The sequence below is a fragment of the Thamnophis elegans genome, chromosome 17 (genome assembly GCF_009769535.1).
Source record: "Thamnophis elegans isolate rThaEle1 chromosome 17, rThaEle1.pri, whole genome shotgun sequence".
In the NCBI taxonomy this organism is placed as follows: domain Eukaryota; kingdom Metazoa; phylum Chordata; class Lepidosauria; order Squamata; family Colubridae; genus Thamnophis; species Thamnophis elegans.
In genome coordinates, this window is record NC_045557.1 from 5,757,273 (window position 1) to 5,772,209 (window position 14,937).

Consider the following 14,937-nt stretch of genomic DNA (forward strand, 5'->3'; position numbering starts at 1 on the left):
CATCTAGTCCAACCCTGCGCCGTGGTAAAAGACCCTACACACCATTTCTAACAGATGGCAGTTCAAAGCTTCCAGTGAAACACTTTATTGAGTTTCCTAGTGTGGTTTTGATTGCTTATTTAGCAATTACTATGACTATCACTAAGTTGTTGTGTCTTATGATTCCTGATGAATGCTATTTATATGTTACACTGAGAGCTTCTGCACCGAAGACAAATTCCTTGTGTGTCCGATAAACAATGCTATGCTACGTTACGCTGTTCTAATTCTCCTATTCTATTCTGTTCTAATTATTCTATTCTGTTCCATTAGACAAATTCCTTGTATGTCCAATAAAGAATGCTATACGCTACCCTGTTCTAATTCTCCTATTCTGTTCTGTTCTAATTATTCTATTCCATTCTATTCTATTCCATTCCATTAAACAAATTCCTTGTGTGTCCAATAAAGAATGCTACGCTACCCTGTTCTAATTCTCCTATTCTGTTCTGTTCTAATTATTCTATTCTATTCTATTCCATTAGACAAATTCCTTGTGTGTCCAATAAAGAATGCTATGCAATGCTATGCTGTTCTTTCTCCTATTCTATTCTATTCTATACTATACTATGCTATACTATTCTGTTCTAATTGTTCTATTGTATTGTATTGTATTGTATTGCATTGCATTGTAATCTATTCTATTCTATTCCATCCCATTCCTAGAGTTGCAACAGCTTTGCAAAGTGCGGTGTGTGTGTGGGGGGGAAACAAGGCATCGCATTCTCCCCCCCATCCTCCTTCCAATCCTGCTCCCCCTTAAAAAAACAACAACAGCCTAACATCGTGCAAAAACAAGAATAACAACAACAATACTAATAATAAAACTCCCTTCTGCGGGAAGCCCGCTTTAAGGGGCGGGGCCGAGAAGGGGGCGGCCCCGCCTCCTTTGTCTGACGTCACAAGCCTCCCTCTCCCTCTCTCTCTCTCTCTCTCCCCGCCCTTCCGCAGAAGCTGCACCTGCGGGAGGCGATCCTGCTGACGGCTGAAGATGCGGGTCCCCGGGCGGGGCTGAGATCCGGGCCTCTCCCCCCCCCCCCCAAGATCAGGTACCCCGGGGTCGGGGTCCGCCCCTTGCAGGAGCATCTCGGGGTGCAGCCCCGGCTCCCTCTGCAAAGCGGCCTCCCCGGCCTTGCTTGCATTGCATTGCATTGCCATTGCTCGGCTTGCAAAAGAGCCGGCTGGCTGGGGATGATGGGAGCTGCGATCCCCTGCGTGGTTGGGGGAGAAGCTGCAGATCTGGGGCTATAGAAGCCAATAAGCAACCTTGCAAGCGGTTTAGAGGGACGGGGAGGTGGGGAAGCCTGTGCAAAGGGGTTTCCTCCCTCCCTGGATGCGTTCACAGGACAGAGGCTCTGGACACGTGTCTGGCTTTTGCAAAGCCACGATTGGGGCCGGGGGGGGGGGAGCAGGGTGGATGTTAAACTCTTCCTGGGTTGTTAAAGTGGAGAAGTAGCTCCAACTCTGTTATCTCTTATTCTGCTCTTCCTTCCTTCCTCATTTCCTTTTCTCCTTTTTTCCTTTCCTTCCTTCCTTCCTTCCTTCCTTCCTTCCCCATCACTGGATTTTTTAAAGAAGTGACTGGATAGCCATTTGTCTGGAACAGTAGAAGGAACAGTAGAGGTTGGACTAGAAGACCTCCAAGGTCCCTTCCAGCTCGATTCTGATTATCTGTATATGTCCTCATCTGGAGGACATTTATGATGTCTGGTCCAGAAAGCAGATGTGATTATTTTCCCTAATTCCTTTTTTTTTTGGGGGGGGGGCATAATCTGGATTTAAGGCTCATCTGTTAGGAACTGCCCTCCAGCTGTCTTCCGAGATTAATCCCAATTTTTCCCCAAGCCTGTATCCGGAATCCGGAGCCGAAACTGGGCAAAAGTTGTTGCCCCTTCTGTTTTATTTAATTTAATTTGGATTTATTACATGAACAGCCCTTCCCTGTGGCCTTCTCTTCCCACACGGATTTCGCAATAAAAATGAGAAACATTTAAAGGCTCAAATAAACAAGATTCCGTACCCAGGTAATCCTCGATTTACCACTGCAATTGAGCCCGAGATTTCTGTCGGACGTTTGTTTAAGGGAGCTTTTGCCCCGTTTTCCTGACAACGGTCGCTAAGTGAATCGCTGCTGGTTGTTAAGTAAGACACGTGGTGGTTAAGCGAATCTAGTTTCCCCATTCGACTTGGCTCTGTCAGAAGGTCGCAAAAGAGGATCACGACACATGATCACGTAAATACGAGACACTGGTCAAGAGTCTGGATTTTGATCACGAGAGGACGGAGATGCCCCGATGGTCGTAAGCGTGAAAAACAGTCATAAGTCCAGGACCCAGACTGTGGGGGCGATATGCTGACTCTGTAAACCGCTTAGAGAGGACTGAAAGCCCTATGAAGCGGTATATAAGTCTAACTGCTATTGCTATTGCTAAGTCACTTTTTCAGTGCTGCTCTAACTTCTTACGGTCACTGAATGAATTGTTGCAAGTTGAGAACTGCCTGTATTTAATAGTTAAATTCTGCAAGGAGGAGCTAAGCTCAATGTAAAGACGTTATCAATTTTCTATTCTTTTTTCCAATAAATTTTAGACTGTTTTTGTTAAAGATTTATACCGTGTATGGGAAGTCAGGGGAGGGAAGGCTGGGGGGGGGGGTTGGGGGGGAGGGTGGGAGGGAGGGATGCATATTAGGCTTGACGAGGGGTGTTCAATTTTAATGTAATATGATTGCACATGTATACTGTCTTCTCTTATTTTTTCTTTAAAACTAAGATATGTTAAGTATATTGATATGGAAGCATAAATACCATCAACATAGAATGGAGTTTGCTCAGAAGCTGAAATACACCAATGAAAGGAAGAGTGGGAAACAGAGGAGAGAAGAAAGATAGGAAGAGAGGGATAGGAGAGAGGGTAAGGGGGGAAGATGAGGAGGAGAAGGAGGAGTGGAATGTAGAGAGAGGAGAAGGAGAAAGGAAGGGGAAGTAGAGTAGAAAAGGATGATGGAGGGAAGAAAGGAGGTAGGAGAGAGGCAGAAGAAAGAGGTATATGGAGAGCAGAAGAGCTAATAATGGGTTTTTATCTTTCTGGGTGTTGATGACAAGAGGAACTGATGTAATTACTACTTAATACAATAGGATATTGGCTATGTAATAGCATACATTTGATTATATGTTATGAAAATGGAAAATAAAAAAGTATTTTTCTTAATAGTTAAATTCTGCCAAATAAATGCCCCTCTCTCTTCTCTTTTTGACTACCTGGAAAGGAAATAGAGGATATATTGTTGTTGTTAAAGGAAATAGATATACTGTAGTTTCTTGTTGTTATTTTGTTATTATTGTTGTTATTATTATCATCTGTTGATGGGGATTGCTTGCTAATAGAGGGAGTTTCCGGCGGATTGGAATAAGAAATTCCAAATTTTGCTGGACAAGGAAAAACGGAACTGGTTTTCGCTAGTTAATAGGGCATTTAAAAACCTGCATTTTGCCCGAGGTTGGGGTGGAAAGATTGCTATCACGATGTCGGAGCAACTTTGTAAATTAATAATACTTTTTTAAAAAGGGGGGCTACGAAAGATGGCATTTTTATGAGCGGGCTGATCCGTACCTTTGGCTATTTGCAAGCCAGAAGGGAGCGGGGTGGAAATTTTAAGTTTCTAGCCCTTCACTTTGGAGTTGAGGACTAGAAACTTGGCAAACCCAGACACCAAGCAGGAATGGCTGGCGTCCTACATTCTTGAGCATTGACTCAAATATATCTGCTTTTGTAATGCTTTCTATATATTCTCTTCTTCCTTCCTTCTTTCTCTTTTCTTTTTCTTTCTTTCCTTCCTCCTTCCTGTATAGATCGATCGATCAATCTATAGATAGATAGATAGATAGATAGATAGATAGATAGATGGATGGATGGATGGATGGATGGATGGATGGATGGATGGATGGATGGATAGATGATAGATAGATAGATAGATAGATAGATAGATAGATAGATAGATAGATAGATAGTATTTATTTATAGGGGGAGCTTCTAATTTCTAATGTTGGATTTTCCCCCTTACCAGAGGGAGCCCTCTTGCGGAGTACTGTGGCAACTCTACTGCGCTGTCAATAGAAGCCATTTTACGACAGTGCAGTAGAAGCCATTTGAAGGCACAACAGGCTGTATCTTAACAGAACAACCCACCCACCCCCGAGGGGTGTTAGGGGTGTCTTTCCCCCACAGTATTTGTTTCCAGAGAATAAGTCACACCTGTGTATCAAGTTTGAGACTAGGAACAGAGGACGAGTTGGTTGGGTGACTTTGGACCCGATCAGCCCCACCTCGCAGGGTCGTTGTGAGGAAACGTCGGAGGGAGGGGAGAAGCAGGGTGGAAATCAAATAGAGGATCTGCTTTGAGATGGGCCGTTTCTCTCCCCTTCCTCTCCCGGCTACAGAACCCCGTGGTGGCACATCATCTGATGCTCCCAGCGCCATGCTCCGAAGATTCTTGGACCGGCCCTGCACCTTGGCTGTCCTGATCGGTTTCCAGTTCCTTTTCATGGCCTACTTTTCCTTCGGCGGCTTCCGTAACCTGGCGTCCATCTTCGGCCGCGACACCAGCCCTTCCTTCGACTACTCCCGCGGGCACGATGTCTACGCTAACCTTAGCCTGGTCTTCCAGCTGCCGGCTCGTCCCAGCCCTGGGGGGCCCTTGCCCTACTGCCCGGATCGGTCGCCGTACCTGAGTGAGTCCGGCCCTTCCTTCCGCTGGGTGCCCCAAATCTCTTGGCATGTCCAAGGTGGTGGCAGGGATCTCCCAAGGAGAAATTCCCTGACGGTGAGAACAATTAACCAGTGGAACAACTTGCCACCAGAGCGACAGGAGAGTGGAGTTTGCAGGAGACAATTAGTTCGCTTAATTAGTTTAGAGGGACTATCATGTTTTTCCCTGAAACAGGATCTGAATGTGTCGTGCAACAGAGAAATAATATTTGGCTGGGATGGGCAACGATAGGAATTGAATAATGCATGAAGGATTGACATGAATGTATGTATGTATAATATATATATAGGCAGGTTTTGGCGTCTCCGGGTCTTTTCCCGTGTAAGATTGAGAGGGTCTTCGCGACGTTTCGACAATATACATATATATACATATATATATGTTGTATTTGAGCTGATAAATAAATAAATAAATAAATTACAACACAAATGTAACAAAGGCAACAGTAAAAATATTGGTTTTCTGTCTGGATGGTCTCTTGTGATGTGTGTGTGTATGTATGTATGTATGTGTGTGTGTGTGTGTGTGTGTGTGTGTGTATATATATATATATATATATACACACACACACACACACACATATATACTTTTTTTCCTTTCCTCCATCCTTTCTCTTTTTCTCCTTCCCTTCTTTCTTCCTTTCTTTTTTCTCTTCTTTCCTATTTTCTTCCCTTCTTCCTTCCTTCCTTCTTTTTTCTCTTCTTTCCTTCTTTCTTACCTTCTTCCTTCTTTCATTTTTCTCTTCTTTCTTTCTTCCCTCCTTCCTTTCTTCTTTCTCTTCTTCCCTCCTTCCTTCCCTCCTCCCCTTCTTCCTCTTTTCTTCTTCCCTTCTTCCTTCCTTCCCTTCTTCCCTTTTTTCCTCTTCTTCCCTTCCTTCCCTTCTTCCTTCCTTCCTTCCTTCTTTTTTCTCTTCTTTCCTTCTTTCTTACCTTCTTCCTTCTTTCATTTTTCTCTTCTTTCTTTCTTCTTCCCTCCTCCCCTTCTTCCTTTTTTCTTCTTCCCTTCTTCCTTCCTTCCCTTCTTCCTTCCTTTTTTCCTCTTCTTCCCTTCCTTCCCTTCTTCCTTCCTTTTTTTCTTCTTCCTTCCCTTCTTCCTTCCTTCTCTTTTTTTTCTTGTCTTCCCTCCCTTTCCTTCTTCCTGCTTTTTTTCTCTCCTCCCCTTCCTCCCCTTCTTTCTTCCCTCCCTCCTTCCTTCCTTGTCTTTCTTTCCTCCCCCTCCCCTTCAGTTGGCCCTTTGATAGTGAGTTTCAGCCAGGTGCCTACGCTGGAGCAAATCCAAGAGAAAAATCCAGCCGTCGAATTAGGGGGTAGGTACCGCCCTTTCAACTGCGAGTCCCGTTCCCGCACAGCCATCATCATCCCTCACCGCAACCGGGAAACTCACCTGCGACACCTGTTGTACTACCTGCATCCTTTCCTCCAGCGCCAGCAGCTCCATTACGGAATTTATATCGTGCACCAGGTACGCATATACGAAAAAGCCGGGATGGGGGGTTTAAGGCAAGGAACGAACAAGGAGTGAAAAAAGGAAAAGAGTTAAACTTGAGATAGACTAAGAGGGGAATAAATAATAGTATAAATAGCAGTTAGGCTTATATACCGCTTCATAGGGCTTTCAGCCCTCTCTAAGCGGTTTACAGAGTCAGCATATTGCCCCCACAATCCGGGTTCTCATTTTACCCACCTCGGAAGGATGGAAGGCTGAGTCAACCCTGAGATTTGAACCGCCGAGCTGCAGACGCTTGCTCCTCCTTCCTTCCTTCCTTCCTTCCTTCCGAGATAAGGTTCGTGTGGATAAACATTCCTCGGTTTGCTAAGCCTTGCGGACTGTGGATGAAAGCAATTGACAGTCGTGTAAATAAAAGTGGTTCTCAGTCCTCTGTCTGGTCCTCCAACAACTTCTCTAATCTCCTGTTGGTTGTGGGCTGCCCCAAAATCGGTGACTTTGCCCTCCCCCCAATTCCTTAGGGGCGGCTCTTTAAGTCGCTTGCTCTTCCTTCCGAGATAAGGTTCGTGTGGATAAACATTCCTCGGAGAGACTGTTTGCTAAGCCTTGCGGACTGTGGACGAAAGGAATTCACAGTTGTGTAAATAAAAGAGGATCTCAGTCTTCTGTCTGGTCCTCCAACGGCTTCTCTAATCTCCTGTTTGTTGGGGGCTGTCCCAAAATTGGTGAGTGTGCCCTCCCCGCAATTCCTTAGGGGCAGCTTCTTAGCTTGCTCTCCCTTTTTTCCTTCAGAGATAAGGTTCGTGTAGATAAACATTCCTCTGAAAGGCTGTTTGCTAAGCCTTGCGGACTGCGGATGAAAGGAATTCACAGGCGTGTAAATAAAAGAGGTTTAAAGAAGGAAGCCTGGGTCAAAACACCACCGTTCACGGTTTTGCCTCTTCTTCCCGCAGGCCGGGAACGCCACGTTTAACCGCGCCAAACTTCTCAACGTCGGGGTGAAGGAAGCGCTGAAGGACGAAGAGTGGAACTGCCTTTTCCTTCACGACGTGGATCTCATCCCCGAGAACGACCACAATCTCTACGTTTGCGATCGGTGGAATCCTAGACACGTGTCCGTGGCTATGAATAAGTTCAAATACAAGTGAGGGAAGAGTCTGAAGGTGGTTTTTTTGGGGGGGGGGGAATTGACCTGCCTCTCCTGGGATCTACAGGAAGTCCTTGACTTAAAAGCAGCTTCATTTAGTCACCGAAGTCACAACGGCACTGAGGAACCCTTTTCATACTTAGGACGGTTGAAACATCCCCGTGTTCAGGGGAGGAAAATTCAGAGGCTGGGCCACTGACTCGTATTTATGACGGTTGTAGTGTTTGGGGGGGGAGGTCATGTGATCCCCTTTTGTGACCTTCGGATGAGCTAAGTCCACATTCACTTAACGGCCCTGTGACTATTGCGGCATCCCCTTGGTCGCGTGAATCAAAATTCAGCGGCTTGGCCACTGACCCGTATTTATGACGGTCGTAGCGTTCTGGGTGTGTGTGAGCCAACTGTTTGGGGAAGCCAGGTTCACTTAACGACCCCGTGACTAGCTTACCAACTGCAGTGATTCCCTTAACGACGGTGGCAAGTAACATAGGACACAATTCCCTTAAGGAATGTCTCGCTTAATAACAGAAATTGGGGAGGGTCGATTTTGGGTCATAAGACGAGGAACCCCCCCCCCCCCATAGGTGTCATTTGGGGCAGGGGTTTGGAGTTTAGATTTTTAGCTGTTGTATTTTTATCTCCTTCTGTTGTTTTTTTTATCAAAACGTGATGTGTGAATGTGAGATAGGATGAATAATAATAATAATAATAATAATAATAATAATAATAATAATAGTAATAATATTAATAAAAGGTCTTTTCAGGAGGGCTTGGCATCTGGGAACAGTAATTCTTAGGAATGGGAGGTGTTGTTCCAAGCAGTCCTCCCTTTACAACAGAAAAAAGTGATTTACAACCAGTCCTCAGACTTACAACCAGTCCTCAGACTTACGACCGGCACAGCATCCTCACAATCATATGATCAAAATTCAAGTGACTGAGGTTTGCAGGCCTTCCCCGGGTCACGTGATCGCCATTTGTGGCCTTCCCAGCCAGGCTTCCGACAAGCAAAGTCGATGGAAGGGGAAGCGGGTTCGCTTAACGACGGCCTGATTCGGTTAACGACCGCGACAAATGGAACATTTTCTGTAAAATTGGAGCTCGGCTTGCTTAACAGCCTTCATACTCTCTGTTTCTAGGCTCCCGTACTATCAATACTTTGGAGGGGTTTCGGCTTTAACCCCAGACCAGTATATGAAGATTAATGGTTTCCCGAACCAGTACTGGGGCTGGGGGGGTGAGGATGATGACATCGCCACGAGGTGAGTTCCTGCTTGACCTTCTTCCCATTCCCCACCCCTGAGAGGTAGTCTTTGACTTACATCCGTTACCACGGCACTGAAAAAAGTAACAGTGACCATTTTCACATTTCGGACTGTTGCAGTGTTCCCCGTCAAAATCTGGACGCTGGGCCACTGATTCATATTTACGACGGTCCCAGGGTCACAGGGTCTCCTTTGGCGGGCTTCCAACAAGCATGCGGAAAAGGGGACTCACTTAATGACATGCTACTAACCGAATAACCGGAGTGACTCGCTTATCCGTCGGGGTGGGAAAGGTCATAAAATGGGGCAGAACTCACTTCACAGCTGTCTCGCTTAGCCACAGAAATTTGGGTCCCCATTTGTGGTTGTAAGTCGGAGTGATGTGGTGGCCTAGAGCCTCACAATAGAGGCAGATATTTCTCTCTATGGGCTCAATGAGAAGACTATCTGCTGAACAAAACTCCGTTCTGGCAACAGGAATGTCATCCGGCCAGTCAACACTCAGCTCCATTCAGTTGCCCAGACTCCACCCGGCAAGGGATTATGGGGTAGTTAAATGATGATGATGATTTAGGGCTGTAAGTTGAGGTCTACCTGTACTTTGTCTTGAACCTTAAATCTTAATCTTTGTTGTGGCCGCCCCCAGCAGCCAGACGAGCTGGCAGCAGAGTCAGACAGTGAGGAGGGTTGGGGAGGAACCTGGGCCAGTCCTGGAGTCTGGGGAAGGCTCTGATGAGAGCTCTGTGTCGGAGGCAGAGAGGGGGCCAGAGCCGTCTGACAGTTATCAGCTGCCTTCGGAGTCAGACATCAGTGAGGCAGAAGAACAGCTGGGGCCTGTTCCCTGTGTGCGCATGCGCAGAGCTGCCAAACGAAGGGAAGAGCTAAAGAACAGGGGTCGACTTGGGAGTAAGGCCACAGGTAGACGGTGAATGGCCCCTCCCAGAGGACATAAAATAGGAGCAACAGGGGAGTGGAGTTTGCAGGAGACCATTAGTTCGCTTCATTGGTTCGTGACTCTCTGCGGCTCCTGGCCAAGTTCTGCAGAGATCGGCCTGGCAGCTCTCCAAGCCAGATAAGGTCTGTGACTGTAAATCCTCCCTTGAAAGACTTTGCTGGATGTGAAGGAGCGGAATTCACAGCCAAGGGGTTTTTGTTGGGACAACAAGGAGTTTGCTTCAGGCTCTTGGGAAGCCCCGGTCAGAACGGGGCCAAAATCGGAGGGATTTTTATATGTATATATTAAAAAATCAGCATTATTGGGAAGAATGATGTTATCTCTTGGACACCTGTCAGCCTGTATGTCGTTTCTTTTAAAACCTCTTTTATGTTTCTGTTTCTGCATCACTTCTGTTGTCTGGTTGACTCTTGCCTTGCCTTTTCACTTCCTCCGTGCAGCATTTTTTTCCATTCTTCATTTCCAGTTTTGCAACTAGAGTGGCACCTGTCTTCGCCTTTCCATCATGTCATCACCTCTTTTTGCTTTTCTTTTCTCTGCTTTCTTTCCTTCTATCTCATTCCTTTCTCCCTCCCTCCCTCCCTGTTGTCCCTGTCTCTTTTTCGCTCTTTCCCACCCTTGTTTTCCTTCTTTCCTTCTCCATCTCTCTTTCCTTTCCTTGTTTTCCTTTCTCCGTTTCTTCCTTCCTGTTCTCCCGTCTTTCTTGCTTTGTTTTCCTTCCTCCATTTTTCCTTCCTTCCATTTCTCCCTGTCTTCCTCTTGCTTTCCTTTCCTTGCTTTCTTTCCTCCATTTTTCCTTCCTTCTCTCCATTTTTCCTTCCTTCTCTCCCTTCCTTTCTTCCTGTTCTCCATCTCTCTTTCCTTGTTTTCCTTTCTCCATTTCTCCTTCCTTCCTTCCTTCTCTCCCTTCCTTCCTTCCTTCCTGTTCTTCATCTCTCCCTTTCCTTGTTTTCCTTCCTCCATTTCTCCTTCCTTCCTGTTCTCCATTTCTCCTTCCTTCCTTCCTGTTCTCCATCTCTCTTTCCTTGTTTTCTTTTCTCCATTTCTCCTTCCTTCCTTCCCTCCATTTCTCCTTCCTTCCTTCTCTCCCTTCCTTCCTTCCTGTTCTCCATTTCTCCTTCCTTCCTTCTCTCCCTTCCTTCCTTCCTGTTCTCCATCTTTCCTTGTTTTCCTTCCTCCATTTCTCCTTCCTTCCTTCCTTCTCTCCCATTTCTCCTTCCTTCCTTCTCTCCCTTCCTTCCTTCCTGTTCTCCATCTCTCTTTCCTTGTTTTCTTTTCTCCATTTCTCCTTCCTTTCTTCCTTCTCTCCCATTTCTCCTTCCTTCCTTCTCTCCCTTCCTTCCTGTTCTCCATCTCTCTTTCCTTGTTTTCCTTTCTCCATTTCTCCTTCCTTTCTTCCTTCTCTCCCATTTCTCCTTCCTTCCTTCTCTCCCTTCCTTCCTGTTCTCCATCTCTCTCCTTGTTTTCCTTTCTCCATTTCTCCTTCCTTTCTTCCTGTTCTCTCTCTTGCTCTTTCCTTTCCTTGTTTTCCTTCCTCCCTTTCTCCTTGCTTCCTTCTCTCCATTTCTCCTTCCTTCCTTCCTGTTCTCCATTTCCTTTTTGCTTTCCTTTTTTTCCTCCCTTCGTTTCTCCTTCCTTCCTGTTCTCCGTCTCTCCTTCCTTCTCTCCCTGCCTCCTTCCTTCCTTCTTCACCTTCATTTCTCTCTCTCGTGAAGTCCTGCATGCTCATTTTCCTTCACACCACATAAACAATTAGAGGCTGTGCCAGCCAGGTAAGAATTTTGGTTTTTTTTAAAAGGTATCTGTAAGCCTGTAGAGCAGGCTGGCTGGGGGATTCTGGGACTTGAAGTCCCTCTTTAAAACAGGGTGGCTGGGGGATTCTGGGAATTGAAGTCCTTAAAACAGGCCGGCTAGGGGATTCTGGGACTTGAAGTTCTTAAAACAGTCCGGCTGGGGGATTCTGGGACTTGAAGTCCCTCTTTAAAAACAGGGTGGCTGGGGGATTCTGGGACTTGAAGTCCTTAAAACAGTCTGGCTGGGGGATTCTGGGACTTGAAGTTCTTAAAACAGTCCGGCTGGTGGATTCTGGGACTTGAAGTCCTTGAAACAGGCCGGCTAGGGGATTCTGGGACTTGAAGTGCCTCGTAGAGCAGGCTGGCTGGGGGATTCTGGGACTTGAAGTCCCTCTTTTAAAAACAGGCTGGCTGGGGGATTCTGGGAAATGAAGTCCACCCATCTTAAAAGCTCTCAAGGTTAAGGAACAGGATCCCTCTTTTTCCAGGTTGCGCTTCCGAGCAATGAAGATTTTACGACCTCCGGTGTCCGTCGGCCATTATAAAATGGTGAAACACCAGGGCGACCAAGGCAATGAGCAGAACCCACACAGGTCAGTATAAAGGTGTGTGTGTGTGTGTGTGTGTGTGTGTGTAAAATCCTGTCATGTTGTACCAGGCACAACAGTGTGCAGGCTGAGGAAAAGTTTGAACCAACGAGAGCTTTGGAGGTTTCGTCCAAAATCGCACGGGGGTTTTGTTTTGAGCAGGGGGCTGGACTAGAAGACCTCCACGGTCCCTTCCAATTCTGTTATTCGGCTGATGAACCCTGCCCACCGTGCTGGTTAACCACATGGAAGGGGGAAAGGGTTGTTACGCAAAATCCAGAATCAGCTCGATTGTTTGCTCATTATCTCAGTTGCAATAGATGCAATAAACCACGACCAACGCCCTTCTCCGCTGAGTTCCGGGGTGTGAATCCCCGTCAGAGAGGATCTGATTTAAGCCCGAGCAAGATTTTTTCAGAAAGATTTTGGCTTTTCGGATACGAACCGTGGTGGGATCCTACCGGTTTAACCACCAGTCTGGTGATTGCGCACATCGCCTGTTCGCACGCTTGACGCACATATGCGCAGTTTTGAGAACACTTAACGTATTTTTCGGAGTATAAGACGCACCTTATCCCCTCAAAAAAGAGGCTGAAAATCTGGGTGCGTCTTATACACAGAACACAGCATTTTTTTTTGCCTTTGAAACCTCGCCCCCTTCACCAAAATGGCCGTGCATAGCCTTTAGGAGGCTTCCAGAGTGCTCCTGGGGGCTGGGGAGGGCAGAAATGAGTGAAAAACGGGCTTTTTTTTGTCAATTTTGCCCCACCCCTGTCCTCAGAAGCACTCTATAAGCCTCCTGAAAGCTATGCATGCTTTTTTTTTAAAAAGAAAAGAAAAAAGAGCCGTTTTTTGCAAAAAACAGGTCATTTTTGGGGAGGTTTGCAGAGTGCAAAAACTTTTTAAATTGGCCTCTTCAAAACCTTGGCGCATCTTATACTCCGGTGCATCTTATACTCCAAAAAATACGGTACCTTCCGCATTACTGCTGGGGTGGAAAACAGCTGGGCGCGGGAATCTACTCTGCTGCACGACTCAACTGAGAAGATAAAGGTCAGTAATGTGTAGGGGAGGGTGGGGCCACTTCATCGTCGGAGCAAACTGGTTTGCTCCCAGCTGATCATCGGAGCTACCAGCTGGCCCGAAATGGTCCAAATCGGTAGAATCTCACTCTCCGTCTCTGTCTTCCCAGGTTCGATCTGCTGATTCGGACGTACCGTTCATGGAGCCAAGACGGCATGAATTCTCTGTCCTACAAGCTCCTCTCCAAAGAGCTGCTACCACTTTACACCAACATCACCGCCGATATTGGCACCAACCCTCGGGCCACCAAGATCGGAAAGGGCTCCCTGTCTGACTTTGGCAGGGGGGATTATCCGCGAGACAGCAATCACGATTTCCGTCAGGAGATGCTGCGCAAGACTCCTTTCGCCAAGCTCTCCCAAGCCATGGGATGGAAGGACCCCTCTCCAGAGACAGATAAAAAGGGGGAGATGCCCACCCCGATCTCAGAAAACCCCACACCGAGCACCAGAGCCGAAAAGAGGGAGAAAGGCTCCGCGGCTTCGACCTACAACGAGGTAGACGCTACCCTTGAAACATTGAGCGACGCCGTCCCCAGCCCGGAAGTCCCCAAACGAGTTTTCGAGGAGACAGTCCAACCCGTACGAGTAGGTTTATCTTCGCCGCAACTTTCGTCCGGACACGCTGCACAGAGCATGGCTCTCCAACCCAACTCTACAAATCGCACCGATTCTAGAACCGCAGATTAAAAGAACGAGATGACACCCAGAGCGTCAACGCAAGGTCGAAATTTAGAATCATTCTCTCATCCCTGCTCGGGAGTTTGGGGAGGATCTTGTCGGTTTTCTCTCCAGGCCAACGGAGCAGAAGGGCCAGACGGAGATAGAGCGGACAAATAAAGGGGGCAGGTGAACGGGGCAGGTAGGACGGCGCCGGGAATCCTTCGAGAATTTGGTTCCCGTATCCGCGGGCGCCGGTTGATTCTTCCTTCCCGGATGCAGGGAATCTACCAAGGGCCCGTATTTCTAACTGGTGCTTCGTAGGACTGAATTCACGCTCGGAGGCGGATGGAAGTACAGGAGGGATTGGCGTGGGAAAAATGGGGCCTCTTCTCGTGTCCGAGATTTCTGCGGATGGATTGTGGGAGGGGAGGAACTCTGCAGCTTTGGTGGAAAGAGTGCTCCGATCAAAGCCCTCCGGCCCCCACTGTCCACTTTGCACCTTCTTAAAAAAGGGGGGGAAGGGCTGAGCCTTGCTACCCACCCACCCACCCCCTTCCCCAGCGCCAGGAAAGTATAACTCGCTTCGCTGGACTTCTCAACTTTTGTGAATTTGAGATAGGATCTTCTCTCACCCTAGCTGTGCCCCCCCCGCTTCACACAAGCGATCCAGCCAGGATCAAGGAACTGGGAGGGAGGGGGGGGGATTTTCTAATGGAAAGACCCTCCTGGGGCAATCAGGGTCTTTTCAGGGTCAGGAAAATCTCCCCTCCTGGATCAAAGGCGAAACAGCTGGAAAGCTGTAGCTATTTTTGCTCTCCTCATAGCTGTTTGCTCGTACAATCTTTGCTGCTAGCCCTCCTTCTCCTCCTCCTCCTCCTCCTCTTCATCTTTTTTACTTCTCCATCTCTATCTTTTTTTCTCATTTTTTCATTGTCTTCTCTTCCTCCATTTTCTCCATCTCATCTTTTTTTTCTCTCTCCTTTTTTCCGTTTTCTCATTTTTTCTTGTTCATCCCTTCCTTCTCCTCCTCCCTTTTTCTTTTCTCCTCTTCCTCCTCCTTCTCCATTTCTTCTTTCTCCTCCTTTCTCCATCTGCTTCCCTTTTTTATCTCTTCTCCATCTTTTTCTCTTCTTTTTTTTCTTCATTTCTTCTCTGCCACATTTTTCCTTTTTTCTTCTTTCCCCTTCTCTCCT

General features: G+C 47.0%; 1 protein-coding gene across 1 annotated transcript; it reads left to right on the forward strand.

Moving 5' to 3' along the window:
* The first annotated feature begins 972 nt into the window (after positions 1-972).
* LOC116520228 (beta-1,4-galactosyltransferase 3-like) lies at positions 973-14,675 on the forward strand. Its single transcript, XM_032234378.1, has 7 exons — positions 973-1,088; positions 4,478-4,768; positions 6,032-6,267; positions 7,206-7,396; positions 8,539-8,661; positions 11,901-12,005; positions 13,192-14,675. Exons 2-7 carry the CDS (start codon positions 4,516-4,518, stop codon positions 13,769-13,771), a joined length of 1,488 nt encoding a protein of 495 aa, XP_032090269.1. The 5' UTR covers positions 973-1,088; positions 4,478-4,515; the 3' UTR covers positions 13,772-14,675.
* The last annotated feature ends 262 nt before the right edge of the window (positions 14,676-14,937 follow it).